This window comes from Triticum dicoccoides, chromosome 7A (assembly GCF_002162155.2).
Source record: "Triticum dicoccoides isolate Atlit2015 ecotype Zavitan chromosome 7A, WEW_v2.0, whole genome shotgun sequence".
NCBI lineage: Eukaryota > Viridiplantae > Streptophyta > Magnoliopsida > Poales > Poaceae > Triticum > Triticum dicoccoides.
Genome location: NC_041392.1, coordinates 194,388,333 through 194,408,046, shown reverse-complemented (window position 1 = coordinate 194,408,046; position 19,714 = coordinate 194,388,333). Strand labels below are relative to the sequence as shown.

The 19,714-nt window shown below is 51.0% G+C and overlaps 1 protein-coding gene across 17 annotated transcripts in view; it reads left to right on the top strand.

The window, feature by feature from the left end:
• Positions 1-17,024, top strand: part of LOC119329757 (protein ENHANCED DOWNY MILDEW 2-like) — a 28,638-nt gene extending 11,614 nt beyond the window's left edge. The window contains exons 11-13 of one of the 17 annotated variants that reach the window (XM_037602841.1): positions 3,046-3,108; positions 16,071-16,190; positions 16,661-17,024. In XM_037602841.1, the coding sequence (XP_037458738.1) occupies positions 3,046-3,108; positions 16,071-16,190; positions 16,661-16,711 (234 nt within the window). In that variant the 3' untranslated portion in view covers positions 16,712-17,024. Of the gene's footprint in view, positions 1-1,125; positions 1,323-3,045; positions 3,109-5,508; positions 5,989-13,811; positions 13,896-15,815; positions 16,208-16,483 lie in introns of those variants that run through there. The other 16 variants (XM_037602838.1, XM_037602840.1, XM_037602837.1 and 13 more) reach the window with 16 other exon arrangements.
• The last annotated feature ends 2,690 nt before the right edge of the window (positions 17,025-19,714 follow it).

The following is a 19,714-nucleotide window of genomic DNA, read 5'->3' as shown; positions in this document are numbered from 1 at the left end:
AAATGGGCCCCTTGATACCATGTTAGAGGATGCAACTTGAATTATTGCATACCCCAAGGGACAAGTATATAGTACATGAGACTTGTACTCATCTAGACTTGGGAGTACTCTACTAATACTCCTTGTGAAAATCTTGATTATAGTTTGAAGCCATTCGCACTGAATCTCGTAACTATGCTATTACCATATTGATCTGGTTCTTTTTCTGAGAATGGTAGCTTATATGTGGTCCATTGATAGGTAGCATGATCATGGATGATGCAACACCATCTCGTGTTTGCTAGGCCATGGACTTGGGAGTTGGGATGAGGGTTGCAAGTCTTCTTTCCACCATGATGATTACAAACCTGAGTAGTATGAGCATTTTTGTTGGAGGCGCTATGAGCATGACGAGTTGGTCAAAGGCATAAGGATGATTATCCCCACAAGGTGCATGAGCCTAGAATGCGAAGGAAGGAAAAGTAGAGATCTCTGAGGGAGGGGCTTATCATGCCCGTGAAATAAGTGTGAAATTAGCCGAGGTTAGATTATAGCCACGAGGTGGCCTCTAAATGTTGTGGAGGGTGCCTTGTCATACAGAGGGTTGTTTGAAGCCTGATCAACCATTTGTATTCAATAGCCAATAGCCATGTAAGTCATGCAGTAGCATGAAGTTTTTCATATCGTCAAGTCAAGTAGAGTCGCATGCCTTCATAGCAATTTATAGCCAAGCAGCCCCAACTAGTCATAAGGGATTTATAACAGCGAATGAGAGGATGTCTTGGTACATGGGAGGTCAGAGGGTAGAGTTGCAGTAGTGGAGCCTACTAGGTGGTATTTTCATGGAAAAACTTTAACCTCTAGAGTAGCTCAAATCCAGAAAGAGGGAACAACTAAAATAGAAAGGCATGTGAAGTTTGCTAGTAAGACTCAATCAAGGCAACATACATGAGGCAACCAGGTTCGAACTCAAGGAGAGGCCACGATAGAGAAAAATCTCTAGGCAAGGTCATGGATGTTCAAGTTGAGCGAAGGTGATGATAAGGGTTCGGCGTCCCTAGCCCATGAAATGAGTTGTGATATTAATGCACTTTGACTTCTTAAGAATAACAATTTATCTGCACCTTCCTTTCTCTATTGATGTAGGATTATGTATGTTCACCTGGTCCTTCACAAAGAAAGGCAAACACTACAAAAGTAGAGGAAATTAAAGAAAGGCTTGAAAAGAAGAGAAGGCTTCAGCACAACAAAGAGATGGGTTCGAGATTGTCTATAGAAGGAAATAAAAACATCAAGAGAGATTCAACATATGTTTTGTTGGGATCATCTCACAAGGCATCTAGGTAATTTGCTAAAGCTCTATTGATTTTGAATATACTTGTATCCTAACTCCTATCTCCCTGTTATGGCCTTGTCGCCTGAGGTCTGGGAACTTGCACCCGAAGTCCACTATAACTTGCTCCAAGTGTTGTCAATCTTGCTATTCATGGAAAACTAAACCAGGGACTGGGTTTCAACCCAAGTGCCGAAATTAGAATCTTTTGAAGATACCCTAAGGATTCCAATAGGTGCTCCTCTTCCTTCTACCTTGATAACCTAGTCTCTTTTAAGAAAATATCTTGTTCTTTTTAACACTCTCTCGCGTCCAATCCAATAGCATCAGATGCCATGGCAGTTTTGCTCAATCTGACTTGTGCTAGCCCTTCTCCTTTGCCCTCTCATTTCTAGCGAGTTGGGAATCCTCACAATCCTCTTCCTTGGTTCTTTCCTCCTTCGGCTATAGCAGCCCAATCCCCAAACATCCTTCTTGTTGCTTCCTCTCTTGCCTAGAGCAACCTAAATCTACACTTTGGGTGCGCGATCTAGCGTCACCGCACCAATGGCCAATCTGGGAAGCAGACCAACATGGCCTCTACTTCGCTTGAAGTCAACCGCGTCGGTGTCCCGCACCTCCGTCACGTCATTTGTGTTACCCTTCTCCCTCTTCCTCTTTCTCGTGCATGTATGCTCTGCCAATACATGCCGCGAGCATCCTTGGCCCACTAGCTTAATTAGCCCTGTGTGTGTTTCTCAACTCGATGTTCACAATAATCCACTTTGCTTCTGCCGCGGGCACCCTAGCCGTGCGCAACTTCCCCACTCCCTTCTACATCTGCTTGGAACTATGTCCAACACTTTCGCCTTTGTGCCCCCCCCCAACCCACACACACACGAGTTGCCTATCCTACCACTCAACCTCGTTGAATGTGCATCCCGAATTCCTCCACTGCACCCATGGACCATGCCATGTGTACTGGCTGAACATCTATACATTTGGTGAATTAACCCAGTCTGACAAAGTTCTCGTCGGCTATAGTTTGAAATCCATGATCCCTTCGACCCCTCGCTTCCTGGTCATTGCCCTCATTGTTTTACTTCATCGGTTATGAGAAAGATAGCTCATTGACGAGCCCATGTTTGACCTTGCCACCTAATTGTTGTAATGCTCCATGTCGTGACCCCCAACCATCACTAGTCGGTGTGGAGCCTTTTTTGACGACATGCTTGCTCCCGTAGCCTAGCTTGTCATCATTCAACCGCCAGGTAGAACTTTGATGAGCTCTTCTCTACCACCATCACACTTATTACTAACGGGTCCTACTTTCAACGAGCTTGTGTAATGGTTTAAATCTGATCGGTGGAACCTACTAGTAGGTTTAGATCGTTACTAAAAGTGTACCCCCTTTGAAATACTTTCCCTTTTTGAAAAAGTGTAACATTTGTTTAGTTCCATGTGTCATCATGTCATTGTTTATAGTAATATAAATTGTGTCATCGTTTATAGTAATATAGAGGGTTTAACTTAAGCCTACATGGTGGTTGTTCATCGATTAACGCATATAATTTTTTACTCAAGAACGAAAACAGAAGAACATTAATATCTCCCATATTTAAGCCAATTTAGTGATTTATTATTTGTACATTCATAGAATTCATAACTCAACCCAATAATACCAATTTTTTTTGCATTATTTTGGGATTAGTTTATTCATTATTTCTAAAATTCGTTCTCTTATCTGCGATTAGAGGAAACCATTGTGTAGAATTTTGATGATGGTCCTGAGGACTTTGAAGATTCCGCCAAACCAGGTAAGAACCTCGTCTGATCATGTTGATCCCATGGCTGAACCACTATTATTTTTATTGTTACATTACTTAATTTCCTAGAAATGTTATTTGCTATGCCCTATTGTACCTTAACGCAAAAAACATGGGAATTGATAATAATAATCCTTGCCACTTAGCTATTGGCACCCACCCACTGTTCATACCCAAATAGGTGGGATTTAGAGACTAATAGTAACAAGTTTGGATATGGTTGGCACATAAAATCATAGGACATGTGAGAATCACTAATTAAGACTCGCATGATTTTACTACTCTTGGGGGCCATTTAGTGCCCAAGGTTTCTAGAAAGGAGGTTTTTAAAGTGTAGAATGAATCAGAGGATGTTCTTTTACAAAACCTTAAGTCTCGGTCCTACCCAAACCATACATGTGCGACCACGTTACCCCAATATGGGTTAGTACCTCGTTTGGCCAAGCATAGGACCCTTGGTAGAGTAGGGAACCGTGCAGGAGATTCTATGTTGGCTCTTGGATAGGACCTTCATGATTGATGATATGGTTATCTGGACACAGTGATGGGTCTCATTGAAAATGTATCGACAATAGCAACCCCTTCTTTAGGAGTGGCGTGTGTTCTGGTTGGTTGCTAAATATTTGTGTCGAGCCTAGTGTTGGAGGGCAGTACCCCATTAAGCAGGTTCTGTGTTAACATTGAGTAGGGGATAAGTTATGTATTGTTCTTGCATACACCTATGGCACGACATGGCTGGCATTCTTGTCGATAGTCGTGTCCATGATCAAGGGTAACTAGTGAGGTCACACTAGACTTGTGGATGTCTTTGATTTCAAAATAGGAAACTTGGGACGGTACCATAGTGGTGTGTATTGAACACCTGGAGTTGGAGATGTGTCACTTATATGCTAGACATGGACTGAAAGACTTGTATTCCATTCCATGAATAGAGATTGAAACGATTATTACTTGGTTAATGATGACATAGAATGTTGTAAGAAATGTCGTTTTAACCATAATCGAGAAAAGTATATTTTTCGTCTCTCAACTCTTTGCGAAGTATGAATTTGGTCCCTCAACTTTAAAACCAGACATCTTGCACCCTTAACTTTTCAGACTGGACAAGTTCGGTCCTCCGACTTGTTCTAAGTGGTATCTATGATGACATGGTGTGTGTTGACCCCAAATGTACACATCCCCATCGCGACATTTTCTTGAATACCCAGTGTGCGCTCGAGATCCTCCTTTCCCATCTTGCTCCCATTGCTCGCCCACATTGCCGCCTCTACTCGACTCACCACCCCACTATTGTGAACGCTGGTGCCGTTTTGCCCTGGCCTGCCCAAGAGCAGCATTGACGTGTTGTGCGCGCGGGAGGAGATGATGCTGCCACTAAAGCCGCCGCCTTGGCGCATGGCCCCTCGAGGACAAATGGTGCTATAGCAAAGCGAGCGAGGTGAGCAATGACGACGACGCGCTGAACAAGTGGGAGTTATGCGTGCTCATGTTGCCTAACATGAGGATGAGGACATCTCATGTTGGTTGCATTGCGTCTCGACGAGAATGCTTACACGGGTATGCCTTCGAGCCAACTTTGGTGCTGATGCCGCCACGACGGCTTGTGGATAGGGTAGATGGTGAGGAGGTGCATAGGGAGTGAAGGCGGTTGCTGCAGGGCATCGTGAAGCTGTCGCGGGAGCACGAGTGCCGCTTCCAAGCCTGCCGAGGGATGTTGGCACTTCACGGTAAGTGTCGCTGCACTAGGTGGACATGAAGACAATGGCGGCGCGGGTGTAGAGGAAGGGTCACGCGTGGGAGTTGACGAAGCGGGAGTTCGGGGTACGAGCGTGTTGTGGTGTGGCGGACATGAAGCATGCCGCAGTTAGTCGCTATCCGAACATCCTTCGCCTCCTTGTTGCATCGCTCTCACTGGCCATCGCCGCAGAAGATGTCAGGCACTGTCTGGAAATGTTGCAGGCGCGTGCACGGTGCCTAGTAAAATGACAAACAGAGTTTGGACGAGAAAGAAAGAAGAAATGTGATTAGCAGGAGAGATACTATTTCCATGTGGAAGAAGACCAGGAAAAACATGTGTCCGCAACAATACTGGGTTTGCTGAGCCGAGGAACCAAATTTGTCTTGTTTGAGAAGTTAAGGGTGCAAGGTCTTTGGTTTTACATTTGAAGGACGAAATGTTTACTTTACAAAGAGTAGTAGGACAAAAGATATACTTCTCTTTACAATCTAGTGTTTTGCAACAGGAATCCATCTTCCTGCAACAAATGGAAAATAGTATAGTGACCCCTCCTTTTTACTTTGTCTTCTCGTATACATTTCGTATAGCATCCTTGTTGGTTGCTTGTGAGTACATTCAGTGTACTCATCTGGCTTTTAATAATTGATGACCAGACATGAAGGAGAGACCAATACCAGAAGGAGTTTACAACGTCCATGCAAGCTAAGGTGCCCTTGTCAACTACCTATAGGGTTAAGACATGTTGGTTAGCATTCGAAGACAACTTTGAAGTTTTGATTCAGACTTGCTTGATATTTCGTCCTCGAGCTATGTTTATGTTTAAGACTTTGCCATAACGGCCCTACTTATGTAGAAGTATTTGGTATGTATGGATGTAACTTGTGATACCAATTTGGTTGTAATCATCGACAAACTCGCTATTGTATGCAAATGGGCAGTCCAGTCAGCTAGGTCGGGTCCCTATACATGCCTACTAAACCAGTTTGGTTTGACTGAATGATCATGTCGGTTTCAAGCGATTGTTTGGTGGCATGATTTGTTTTGCTAGTGTGTCGATTTTGTCGTTGGCGATTAGCAACAATAAACATGCTAACGAATAAGGCAATTTTTGTGGCTAAATGCCATTTTTGTTCTGAGCTACATGCAAGGATTTGTTCCATGGTTGCTCCGTATGTCGGCTCATGATTGCTACGACATAGATGATGTTGGGACTTGTATTTAACAATGTTGTGCAACTAAGGGTCATCACCCGTAGCGTTCTTCTAAAATTTATGTGCATTCTGTGGCCGCGCAGAGATGCGAGGTACTGGGCACGACAGTGTTGCAGTCCATAGTGGCTGGTGAGGTATACCATTTATATTAATTTATGGTATAACAAGTTGGCAATTAATTTAGCAAACAACCCAGTTCAACATGATTGACAAATTCTTTATCAAAGAAAAATTGGATGTTCGATTATCAAGAGTGAGTATGTGAGTTCAGGGCAACAAATTGCAGATTGCTTGACTAAGGACAAGAACAGTGAATTCAGCTTGGCGTGTGACAAGATGGGAATGATAGATATCGATCACCCCTCTTAAGGGAAGTGTTGCTTGTGAGCCCATATCTAGGCTGGCACATAAGGCCCAGGCCCATGTACTTGACCTTGAAGAGGAGGTCGTGCATGTTTGAGGCATAGCGCCGCCAAAGTTGTATAAGTGAAAGGTTAGTATCCAACCTGATCGCTCCGCTCCCTTCCTCCTAGCTTAGCCTAACCCAACCCCCGCCCACTAGCCTCGCTGCTGACATATTCTCGCCGCTAGCCCTCCATTCCCAGCCCTCCCCGCCCATGCAGCCCCTTGCGATAGCTCTGGCGACCTCAACCTTAGCCCTGCCAGCGCGCACAACTAGATGGTCCTTTGCTCAGTCCTACAACGATGTCGCCCGCTGCCCCCCCTCTCCCGAGCCAGGCACAGTTGCAGCTCCTCGGCGCGTTCCCACCTTCGCTTGCCTGGGAACTCGCTCTGTGGTGCATCGCGTCAATGGAGGCGCAAAGATCGACACGGGTGGCTTTCAGCTCTCGCGGTGCAAAAACCTGTTAGCTCCGCTCCGCCCCCTCCCTCCTAGCTTAGCCTAACCCAACCCTCGCCCACCAGCCTCTCTATTGACATATTCGCGCCGGTAGCCCTCCACTCCCTGCCCTCCCCACCCATGTAGCCCCATGGCATCCCTTCGCAACACTCTGGCGACCTCAACCTCAGCCCCGTCGGTGCGCACAACAAGATGGACTTTGAGGTAGTCCTTTCCTCGGTCCTACAACGACGTCGCCCCCCCTGAGCCAGGCATAGTTGCAGCTCCTCGGTGCGTTCCCGCCCCAGCTCGCCCGGGACCTCGCTCTAAGGTGCACCGCATCAATGGAGGCACAGAGGTCGACACAGGTAGCTTTCAGCTCTTGCGGTGCAAAAAGCAATGCTCGCGAGTGCAACGCGAGGCCGCCCCCAGCCCCCGCTCCAGTAGTGTCGTCGGAGCCCGTCCCAAGAGAAGATTGCCGGCCTCTGCTTTCGTTGCCTTGACCCCTGGCTTCACTCTGTCGCTCCACCCATTGAACAAGCTAGCTCCTTCGAGCACAATATCCAGGTGGAGCTTCATGGAATCCCAACGCAGGCGTGGCACCTTCTTGGCAATAGCTGCTGGGTCGAGCGGCTGCACCTGAGCACGTGGTCGCACGCTGACCTTGCCATATTCCAGTTGATAGTGTGCATGCATGATTCGGCTTGCATCCGTCGCAAGACCATCCTAGAGATTGTGGAGTCTGTCCTCGCCCGCAATCGTGCCCTGCCGTCGACCATCCGCACCCGCACCAGAGCTGTGGCTGGCCGCCCTGCTTCGGCCAATGCTGGCAATGGCGGAGGCCCGAGCAATGAGGCGCCTGGAGGTGATGATGGCGCGGCTGAATGCGGGCATGGCGCAGGGCGCAACACAGCCACCGCCACAGCCGCAAGCGATGCCGCATGTATGGCGCTCCCGACGGCCGCGCAGATGGCAGGGTCGTTGATTCTGCTGGCTAGAGAGCTACTAACCACCGTACACGTGCTGATGGTGTCACCGCCTCCTTATCACGCCTCAAGACGTACGATGGAGCGCTGGTCTGCCACAGGTGGTCCTTGGCGTTCTCGTCGCATTTCCAAAATGAGTAAGTGCGGTGGAAAGAAGAGGCGTGCTACAGAAGCTGCTTCTTTGTTTGCTGGCCTGCTCGCACGGCCTAGGTGCATTGTTCGGCACCAGATGGCCACCGCCCATTGGTGGAAAAGCCTTGCTGTTTTCGCCATGATTCCAGAAGGGGAAAGTGCAGTGGAAAGAAGAGGCGTGCTACAAAAGCTGCCTCTTTGTTCGCTGGCCCGCTTACACGGCCTAGGTGCATGATCCTGCACCAGATGGCCATCGCCCATCGGTGAACCCCTCGTGCCTTGCCTTGGACCCGCCGCCCATGTCGTCGAGCGCACGTGATCCCGGCCACGTAGACATTGTGCCATACTTGGTCAATCCTAGCGAGCATGGGGACAAGGATGGCTCCATGGGCCACCCGTGGTTAGGCAGCGATGTTCCTGATTCGCCAGCCATGGTCCCCGAGGCCGATTCGTTGTCATGGCAAAGCAACGCTTCGACTCTGTGAACCCTTGATGTGTTGCATGCCTGGCTGCTCTTTTTCATGGGATGGCACGATAGAGATTCAAACAGCGAAGCCCACCTTGTCGTCTGGCCAGGACGAGGAGCTTCTGGATGCTTCCACTGTAGAAGAGCTGAGCCAGGGCCTTTCTCCAGCAGCCCATCACGGGCACATGCTGCACCTAAAGTCCAGCAAGAGCAACAACCCTCCATGGAAAGCCCATAAGCTTGCACGGACTAGGTTCCTCTCCATACAGAATCACCATGTGTTTCGCTTTGCCCCCGATCATCATGTGTCGCTCTCACCCGCATGCTGCTGTGACGACAACCTGGACCCTCGGTGACTTCCTTGCTGTTGCTAGCAAGGAGATTGTCTTCGCCCTCCTGACTCTTGGCAAGTGACACAGGAGGTACCCACCTAACTTCGCGCCATGACAAGCAAGGCTGTTGCCTCGCCCATGGATAAGAGGCGCACTCAAATCCGCATCTAGCGCACACTAGGAGTCGTCGGGGTCAAACAACAAAGCCCACCTTGTCGTCTGGCCAGGACGAGGAGCTTCTGGATGCTTCCACTGTAGAAGAGCTGAGCCAGGGCCTTTCTCCAGCAGCCCATCACGGGCACATGCTGCACCTAAAGTCCAGCAAGAGCAACAACCCTCCATGGAAAGCCCATAAGCTTGCACGGACTAGGTTCCTCTCCATAGAGAATCACCATGTGTTTCGCTTCACCCTCGATCATCGTGTGTCGCTCTCACCCGCATGCTGCTGTGACGACAACCTGGACCCTCGGTGACTTCCTTGCTGTTGCTACCAAGGAGATTGTCTTCGCCCTCCTGACTCTTGGCAAGTGACGCAGGAGGTACCCACCTAACTTCGCGCCATGACAAGCAAGGCTGTTGCCTCGCCCATGGCTAAGAGGCGCACTCAAATCCGCATCTAGCGCACACTAGGAGTCGTCGGGGTCAACCAGAAAATCACCACCGTCGAGATGCAAGCGTACGATGGCCTCTTCATGACGCCCATCTACATGTTCGTCCTCTCGACCATCGCCGCACTGGTTAATCGTGAGCTCCCCTTTGATCCTACCATAGCGTTGATCATCACGGTGATCGTGGGTAGCTCGATCGAGGTCTAGCTGCGCTCTTGTGCCCACCTGTCGACCTCTCCTACATGGATTACGGCCCTAAGATCCTTGAATGTAATGTGCGCGGCCTCAACGCCGTGCTCGTCATACCGCCATCCGATCACTAATTGTAGCTACTAGTGCTCGGTCGTTTGTTTCAAAGAAACAAAGATGGAATTGATCTGCTCACCGATTGTCCTCGAAGCCCTAGGCTTGGAATTCGACGATTATGTATACCTGTCCGCGTTGGGGACCCGTGGCGGCATCTTTGTTGGCCTGGAAAAGTAGAGAGGAGACCATCATTGATCCTCTCTTCACCTCCAACACCTTGTCTGCTAAGGTCTCTACCCTGTCCGGTGTCGGCACACTGTGGTCTACAGACCATAGCATATGCCGCCAAGGTCGTCTTCTTGCAGACCTTCACGACATCCGCATCATGTGCCTTGGATCATGGATGTTGTGGTAATTTCAACCTCATCTACCGCAATGAAGACAAAAACAATGGGCATATCAATCGCTGATCCTCGTCAGCTTTGGGTCACTTCCGGCACGTGCTTAACGACCTCGCGCTGAAGAAGGTTTACCTCAAAAGACGCCGCTACACTTGGTCGAACGAGCAATCACCCCCGATCCTCATCCACCTTGATCGCGTCCTCTGCACCACGGATTGGGAGGAGCTGCATGGTGAGTGCCACCTCCGTTGCTTAACCTTCGTCATCTCCAACCGACACTTCTCCTTTGTGGACTTCTAGACGCGCTTCGATGGTTTTCAAGATATCGGCACGGAAGCATGGCACTATGTCGATCACGCTGACCCCCTTCTAACGCTTCATGCTAGGCATGCAAGCCACAATGTGCAAGCTCACGGACCGTCAACAAGTGCGACTTAAACTCTTGATCTCTTGGGAGCTTGTCCTTAGGCTCTGTCCCCGCACGAGGACTGGCTCCGGCGACAAATCAAGGCCTCCTATCTTGGTCTTGCATCCCTGGAGCGCACCATCGCTCGTCAACGTGCCCGCCTCGCGTCCCTCAAGGACAGCGCGCCAACACGTCCTCCCATCAGCAATGCACGTATCGGCAACAAAAGAACTGAGTACACAACATAACATCGGAAAAGGATGTGATCACGGATACATGCAACATGGTTGCGGCGGCCTATGCGCACTTTGATGCCCTTGGCTCCGCGGTGCCTTGAGAGTGCACCCTGGACCTCTCGGCGCTCATCACGCCCGCCAACCTTGACGACCTTGATGCACCCTTTGATGCAGCGGAAATCTGGCAAGTTGTGGAACAACTATGCCTGCGCAAGGCTTCGGGCCCCAACGGCTTCACCACTAAATTCCTTCGCACTTGCTGGCCCACCGTCCAACAAGACCTCGTTGACGTTTCCCAACAACTTTTTGCACTGCGGGGCCAAGGATTCAGCTGCTTGAATCAGACGCTCCTCACGCTGCAACACAAGCGTGCCGATGCTCCTGGCCTAGGCAATTACAGGCCCATAAGCCTGACCCACCTCGTCGTCAAGATCTTCGTGAAGGTACTGTCGTTGCGCCTCGCACCCAAGCTCAATGCCCTCGTCAGCGCGAACTAGAACACGTTCATCCTGGGGCGTAGCTTGCATGACAATTTCGTCCTTATGCGGCACAAACCTTCGACGCGGGGACCTAGTCGTTTCTCTTCGATGTCTTGTGCCAATATGGCTTTGGATTCCTGGACTGACTGGCCATTATCCTCTCGCCGGCCAGCACCAAGGTGCTCCTAAATGGCGCGCCCGGCCCGGCCATTTTGGCATCTTTGCTGGCTTCGACAGGGCGACCCTATGTTGCCCCAGCCTTTTGTCCTCGCAACGGGCATGCTAGGTCGTCTATTGTGTCGTGCCATCGAGCTGGGCATGCTGCAACAGCTCCACCCTTGGCGCCCTATCTCTGTCTTCTCGCTATATGCGGACAACGTGATCCTCTTTTTCCACCCTTCACAGGGAGATATTTTGGCAGTGAGCATCTTGCAGCTTTTTGGGCGTGCTTCGGGCCTTCAGGTTAATTTCAAGCTTCGCGCTCATTACAACCCTGACGATGTAGCACCCGTTGTCGACCTTCTAGGTTGCCTCATTATTGATTTGCCCATCACCTACCCGGGCATCTAGTATTGATAACGCGCCCCCACCATGGCTCAGCTACAACCCGTCGTCGACAGGACCGCCGTTATGCTCCCAGGGTGGAAGGCACGGCTCATGAACAAGGCCGGTCGCTTCGCGTTCGCCATGGCCGTGCTGGGCGCGATCAATATACACCAGCTACTCATGTTAGCGCTCCCAAAGAAGAAGACAATCAAGTCGCTCAAGAAAATCCAGAGAGTATTTCTCTAGGCGGGACGCGCGATAGCAAATGGTGGCAATTGCCACGTTAATTGGCGGTGCGTCTCGCAGCCAATCTTGCTTGGTGGCCTCGACGACCATGACCTAGAGCGCATTGTCGTTGCGCTTCGCACGTGCTTCACATGCGTTGGCTTTGGTTCAGCCTCCCGGACAGCGCCAAGGCATGGGGTGGCCTTAACCTGCAGTTTACCTTCGAGGAACACACCTTCGCTTCCATCACCATGTAGATTGGCAACGGCCAACAAGCCCTATTTTGGGAGGACCACTGGATTGGCCAGCATTCTGTCTGCGAGATCACACCGCTCAAGTGAGCCTGCATCCTAAAGCGCTGCAAGCTGCAGACGACCTATAGGCTAACCGTTGGGCGCATGGCATGCACGACACCATCGGCCTCCACGGTATAGGCCAATACCTTTGGCTATGGCACATGATCGAGCAAAAGACGCTCTCCATCGAGGCAGATTGCCTACTCTAGAATTTGAACTTGAGCGGCTCCGCATAATCTGCCCACATGGCCACATTCCATGACTCCACCACCTGCAATGCTTGGAAGCTTACCTGGAAGTGTTGGGCTCCGTTGCGTCTCAGGTTCTTCCATTGGCTCGCCCGTCTTGATTGGTGTTGGACCACGGATCGCCTCTCCGCCATGGCATGCAGCACCCCACAAGCTGCCCCTATGCGACCAAGGACCAGAGACCACGCACCACCTCCTCTTAGCGTGTCCCTTCTCTTGCCAAGTTTGGTACGAGGTCCTGAGCTAGCTGAGGATACCCCGCCACTCGCCCCACGGCGATCGATCTCTCAATGCTTGGTGGCTCAAACCCTTATTGACTTTTGCGTTTTCTCGAAAAAGAAGAGGTTAGTATCCACGACCACACTCCACCTTGCAACTAAGTTGTCAATGGCCACCATTACAACAAGGCTACTACTTTACATATGTCATCTACCCTCATTGGGCCACAATTTTGAAGACAATTCGACACTCGGAGGGCATTTAGAGATCTCATTTTGCAATGTGCTAAGAAGCTACGAGAAAGGACGTTGAGAGAGCTTTTGTGGTGCTACAAAATCACCTTGCTATTGTTCGTGGCCCTATTGAGTACTAGGACCAAAAGTTGTTGTGGGAGATCATGGCAACATGTTTGATCTTGCACAAAATGATCATCGAGGATGAGAGAGGTCAACCAGAGAGCTTTGACTATGACTTCAATGGGTTGCACGTCCAACTATTGATATGGAGCAAATATGAACCAAAGACTTCTACAAGCACATCGCAGGATCGAGCACTGAGAAGCCATGACCAACTATTGATATGGAGCAAATATGAACCAAAGACTTCTACAAGCGCATCGCAGGATCGAGCACTGAGAAGCCATGACCAACTATTGATATGGAGCAAATATGAACCAAAGACTTCTACAAGCGCATCGCAGGATCGAGCACTGAGAAGCCATGACCAACTCTGAGATAATCTTGTGGAGCACTTGAGGGAACTTCACAGTTCTTGATTATTATGCTTTTATTATGTTTCATTTGGATTATTTACTTCCTTTGGACTGTGTTGTGTTTGAATTTGAATGTGTAAATTTTCAAACAATGAATTTGACTTGTTGTTAGAATGTGTGCGTTAGAAGTATGAAGGTTTCATTTAATATGTTTGTGCAAATGTAATTCAGATGGGGTTTATGCATGGAAAGATTGATGGAATAGTAAAGAAAAAGTATAGAGTTTAGGGTAAGGACTAGGTTCAAGGTTTAAGCACTCAAATTTTAGAAGGGGGGGATGGAGATGCTCTAACTCTTTAATGTTTACAGATGATTTCGATGTTCATGGATCTGCTGCCAATCATGGCACCCAAGCCATAGGCCAGGTGCTTCCTCAGTTTTCCACTTTCTCAGGTCGGACCCCTAACTGGAACAAATATGCTATCTTAGTACAACTATAGTTTAATCTGCCACATTCCACTAAATATTATTTTACCGAAAAAGGCTTTCGCCCCGCTTTATATATAAAGCACCAACCACTTACAACGAGCGATACAACACACAACACGACACGCACCCAAGGCAAGATACATAGGTGCTAAGACGCAACCAACACTCCCCCAACAATTCCAAGACAACAAAGATACACACTAGGCACACTAGGAAGTCGAGGGAGAACTCAACCGGGAACAAGCCACAGAAGAGACCAAGCTGCAAGCCGTCTATCCATGAACCCCAAGGCGGTGCCTTCAAGAAGGATACGCCACCGGAGTGCCGCCACCACCCGATCCAGAGGATCAAGATTTTCATCCGGGGTACCTTGGAGGACATGGAGCAACCGCAACGGAGTCTTCAAGAAGATGCCGACGTCCTCGGGCGCCGCCTCCGTCGGCCTGGACATGCCAGGTAGGATTTTCATCCAGGTCAACAACTCCGCCTCCGAACAGGTTACGGACAGTCCTGGGGACAGAGCCGCATCACCGCCACCGATCGACAAGCACCAGCCGCCATGCCGCCCACGCGACCATGGAGACTAGGCCGCACCTGAGCCGCGAGCTCCGCCCACGAGCACGCCGCTCCCACCACCAAGGCCGCCGCCCTGCATCCCGACACTCTGGAGTCCGACAAAGGAACATGCTTGGAAACGACCGACCGATCCCTATCACGAACAGAGCTGCCGGTGACCAGCCTGCCCCGAAGAACCCGGAAGCACTAGGCAGGGGAAATGGGGAGGAGAGGAGCGGAGCATGTCCGGACCGGCACCCCCTGCACCGGTGACGGGTAGAGAGCCCACCTGTCCCTCCTGCAACCTTCCCAGACGTCACCCCTGACGCCTTGCCATGGCCTCCAGCCCGACGCGGCGCAGCAGCGGCCACCCCGTCCACCGCGGCGAGGGTCGCCGGACCGTCCGAATCCTGCAGCCAAAGAGGGCCTCCAAAGCGCCCAGCCACCGATGACCCACACCGCCGCACCGCCGCAGGAGCAGGCCGCACGTCGCCGCGGACCACGCCCCGAGCCACGACCTCGCGAGGTCATGGCCAGCCCCCCGCGCCGCCTGCCAGGAAGGAGCCGCCAGATCTGAAGGCCGATTTGGAGCCCTGTTGCAGTCAGGTCCACGCCGCCTCGGCCGCCATGACGAGCAACACCGCCGGCAACACATGCAGCCCTCCACGCCGTAGCAAAAGCCACCAGCGCCGTTGCGCCCCACAAAGCGCCGCGTCCCGGAACGAAGGGGCCGTCCCGCGCCGCCCACCACCGCTCGGAGAGGAGAGGAGGCCCCGCCGCCGCCGCTGCCGGCCGGGCTTTGCCCTCCTGCGAGCTCCGGCAGCGGCGAGGATAGAGGAGGAGGAATTGAAGGTAGGGGCGGCGGCGGCTCGGGTTTCCCCCCGTCGCTCGCGGGAGCGACGCGGGGGGAGGGAGATCTTTTCAGTTCGAGCTTTTCCAGCCCCTGATATGGGTCTTTCTATTACTCATCTAATGTTCTTCCAGGGAAAAGCTAATCATCTGCTAATACCTTCTTATTGACAAACTTAAAGTAGTGTTAAATGGATACAAGGCTAATAGATTGTTTTATGCAGGTAGGTTTACCTAAATCAAATATGTGTTTTGTTCTATTCTTTTTTACCACATGTCAAACATTTGCTCAGTAAGAAAATCATATCGAACTTCTATTGTTAGAAAGTTCTGGTTGACAGCAGAAAAACCATTCATCTAAACCTTCATATCAGTGATCTTCAAATTGGCACATTTGAAAAAAAATTCTCTACCCAAGTCTGCCTTCTGTGTTCTGTGCCTCTGTTCTTAAAGTTTTACCCGGCATTATTGAATCTTCAGGAATGCAAATTGCTGATGGAAAGTGAAGCTTATGTCAACATCATTGTGTCCTGGTTGCCCTAGCACTACAAAATATCTACGGTTTGATGGTTCTAGAAGTTGGGGTATCGATAAAATTTCTAATTCTGCTTATTAATAAGTTATGCAGATACCTATTAATCTATTATTAATGCTAACTTTGACGATGAAATGTGCTGGAAACATACTCCTTATGCTCAATGCTCCTCAAAAAGTGCATACAAAACATCTGTGCAGGAGCCATGGCTGGAATCCGCGCATCTACTTGTGGTCCTTTGGATCAAGAAAATCATACTCCTAATGCATCTTGGAAGGATAAAACCATCCCTCAAGCCCTTCTGCATGGAGACTTATAAGGTGGGGTTTAGCAACTGGTAAGAGAGCATCTAAACATATTTTGAAAGGATGCATCCTATCCAATGCCTCCGTGAATCAGATGCTCATATGTTCCATTGCCCCTTTGCTAGATCAGTCTAGTTCTCTTATTTAGGCTTTAGATCAGATGTTTTTGCTCCTGGCGCCTCTATATTTCCTCCATGCTTAATTCTAATCATCCTGGTATCTCCGTTGCTAAATCATTTCCATGCTCTCATTTTTGGAAAGCCAGGAGTGATTTGCTTCTTAATTAAACAAGCTGGTCCATTGTGCAGGTTCTTCATGCTTCCTCGGCCATTCTCTCCTGTAGCTTTGATATTGCTGATTCTTGTCGGTCCTGTTGGCTTTAATCTTGATTCCATGTATCTGCATTTTAGTTTGATTTCTTACATGCATGTAGTCTAGATGGTCTAGGGCATTGTATCCAGGTTGAACTTCACTTGAGCGTACAGGAGGTGGGATGCGGAGCTAGCCGTTCGATGCGGCCGGAGTGCAAGGCGTGATGCCATGCAACAGTGTCGTGTGAAGCGACATGTTACGAGGAGGTGGAGCGTGACAACCTGTGTGATCCAGTACTAGAGCCAATGTCCTGCAGTGTTCCCATACGAGTGAATCGTTGATGCGTCAGTTAGTTTGTGGAGCTTGTTATCCAGTCATGTGCATGTGCATGTTGGTCATTGTGTCGTTGTGTTGGAGTATGGCATGCGTTTAGGAGGTAGTGGTCTGAGATGGGCTGCTATATATTCTGTAATCATCATATTTATTTGAAGAGGCAGAAAGGAAAAGGTTGAGCTGTGAGAGGCAGCACGACGCCAAAACAATTGTCTCCATTTTTCTTGAGTGTGTTGTGAGATGCAAAGTGAGGTGGAAGGGGTGCTGCGTGTGGCAGCTCCAACACCTTTCTGGAGACAAACTCTAATGCGCTACTCTATTTGTGTTAATCTTGCCATGATATTTGCCTGCAGGTCCACAAGCATACTGCGATGCAACTTTTAATCCTTCTGTTGCAGGAATAGTAGCAGGGCTGGGAGTGTTGCTCCACAACCCATCCACTTATGGTGCAAGATTTGTTCAAGCTACCACCTTCCATATTGGCTCCGCTCTTCAGGGTGAAGCTCCAGCGTTGGGTTTGGCCGTTACGTTGCAAATGCCCTCACCTTTCTAGCCAATATTGGTTCAAGGATCAGAGAAGTTTCGAAGATCCATCAACAAGGTTTTCCATGCTCTAGCAAGGAGTCCAATGTGACTTCCGTAGAAGTGCTCTCTCTGGCGTGCCCAATATGCAAAGCCCTTGAAATACTTGAAATGCAAAACGCGGCCCTTTCTGGCGTGCCGAATATGCAAAGTCCTTGAAATATTGGAAATGCAAAATGCGGCCTGGGCTCACATGCTATCTTTATCTGCGCCACCTAGTTGCATCGGGATTGCTAGACCCAGGTAATGCAAGATGTAAACTATGTACGTTTTCCACATTTGAGCTCGCATCTTTATTTGCGCAACCCAGCATCGGGATTGCTAGACACAGGTAATGCAAGATATAAACTATGTGCATTTTCCACATTTTCTCTTTCCACTTGTCAGAACAAAGAACTGACATAGCTAGGCACTGAACATGCGGCTCTATGTGTCAGAACTAGCACAGTAGCCTGTGCATTGGCGGGTATTCATTTTGGCTCCCAGGTCCATATGATGCTAAAGTCTGTGCCGACCATGCTCGTCCTGATATGTGTTGGCTGCTGTATTCCAGGATCGTTCGTTAGGGTGGGTTCCTGGGGGCAAACGAATTTGTTCGCTGGGTTGTTGCATCCAGCGCGAACTAATGGTTCGCCAGGACCACCTACCCTGGGGAACGAATGTCATATATTGGTGTCCTTTATTTAGCGCCTCTAGGGCATATTTCCACTATATTCCGCTTAGATGAGGCACTCACCATCTAATCTGTTGACATGTATCCATGATCTCAAGTGTCAGCACATATTATCTGTGGTATTTGGAATGGCGCCGTCATGAGAACCCACTTGGTCTATAGATAGACGTCATCATGCTCACTTAGTCAGTTCCTTCCTCTCTTGCCTTGAGCTCTATCTCGCGCAGGAACCCTATCCAGTGTTGAATCACCTTTGCCTCGTGTTAGATGGAAAAGGACATGATTCACGACCGCTAGTTCTAAGTCCGACACATGGATCATCTTCCACCGCTGTCACCATAGCCGGTGGTTCTCGCCGAGTTAGGGCAAGAAGAACGATCCGTGTGCTCCTCGTCTTAGTAGCATTTCATTAGTTCATCTCGCGGTAAATTTTCTTTTGTTTTCTTTTTTTTTGAGCAATGAAAACAGCAGGAGACTCCTACTGCTGCTTTTATAAATATGTTATCCGAACGGAAGACCACGTGCGAAGTGCAAACCCGACTAGGGACTAAAAAAAGCAGGCGGGAGAGGATGGAGGCGCTGGCGTCTGGCGACTGCCCGGGCGGCGCCCCTGGCGACGCGGGCGATGCGGCTGCCCCGCCGCCGCCCTGCCCCCCGTCCCCTCCCTCGAGCGCCGCCCCCTCGCCGGCGTCCGCCGCCCCTGTCCCTCCGCCGACCCCTCCCCCCCTCTGGCTCTCCGCGGATTGTGTGGGCTGACGTCGCCGAGGCCGACGACGTCGCCGCTGGCTGCCCCGTCGTGTGCCGGGACCGTGTCCCTCCCAAGGCACCGCCGCGGCTGCTGCCCGACCACGCCGGTGGCCCTACTCCCAGGGGTGGGAGTTCGGCCGCCCGTGGGTTGGGCCGGCGCCGGCGTCTCCCTCCTGCCGCCTCTCCGGCGCGGGGGATGCAAGGTCTGGCCTTGGGTTCCGGGATGCCTTCCCGGCGGCGTCGCGTTGGCAGCTGGGGTGTTGCCGGACGCGCGGATCGCGGCCCTGCTCGCGCCTCCTGGAAACCCTCGACTCCGGCCATGCCCTCCTCTGCTCCGGCCTGTCCGGCTCCGGCGAGCCCGCCCGAGCTCGCCCAGGTCCTCTCCCGACGTGCTCCCTTCCGGCCCTTCTTCCCATATCGCGGTTCCTCCGGGCCCCTCCCTCCGGGTCGCGTCCCCGCCCCGCCTTCCCCTCGCCGTCCCCGTACGCCCCCGCCGGCGGCCACCGTGGCGGCGCTCGAGGAAACCCTAGCTCCCCGCTTGGCCACTCCGGGGCGCTTATACCGGGCTGCGGTGCTCTTGGGCCGGCCTATGGGCCTGGCTGCTGGGCCCCTCCCCAGGGTGGTGGACACGGCTACGGCCCAAGGGATGCGGGTCTCTGCGCCTGGGGTGGGCCGGCTCGACGTGCCGGTTCCGCCCCGCACGGCCTAGGTTCGCCCTCTGGCGGCCTCGGGCCCAAGCAGGCGGTCGATATGGCCCCCAGTAGGGTTCCCTCGTCCCCCGCTTCCACCCACCCGCGCCGCCAGTTCTAGCCGCCCCGCCCCGATCCCTGCTCGTCGGCGCCGCCATCCTCCCGACGCCCCCTCTCTCCCCACGTCGTCCATGACTCGGGAA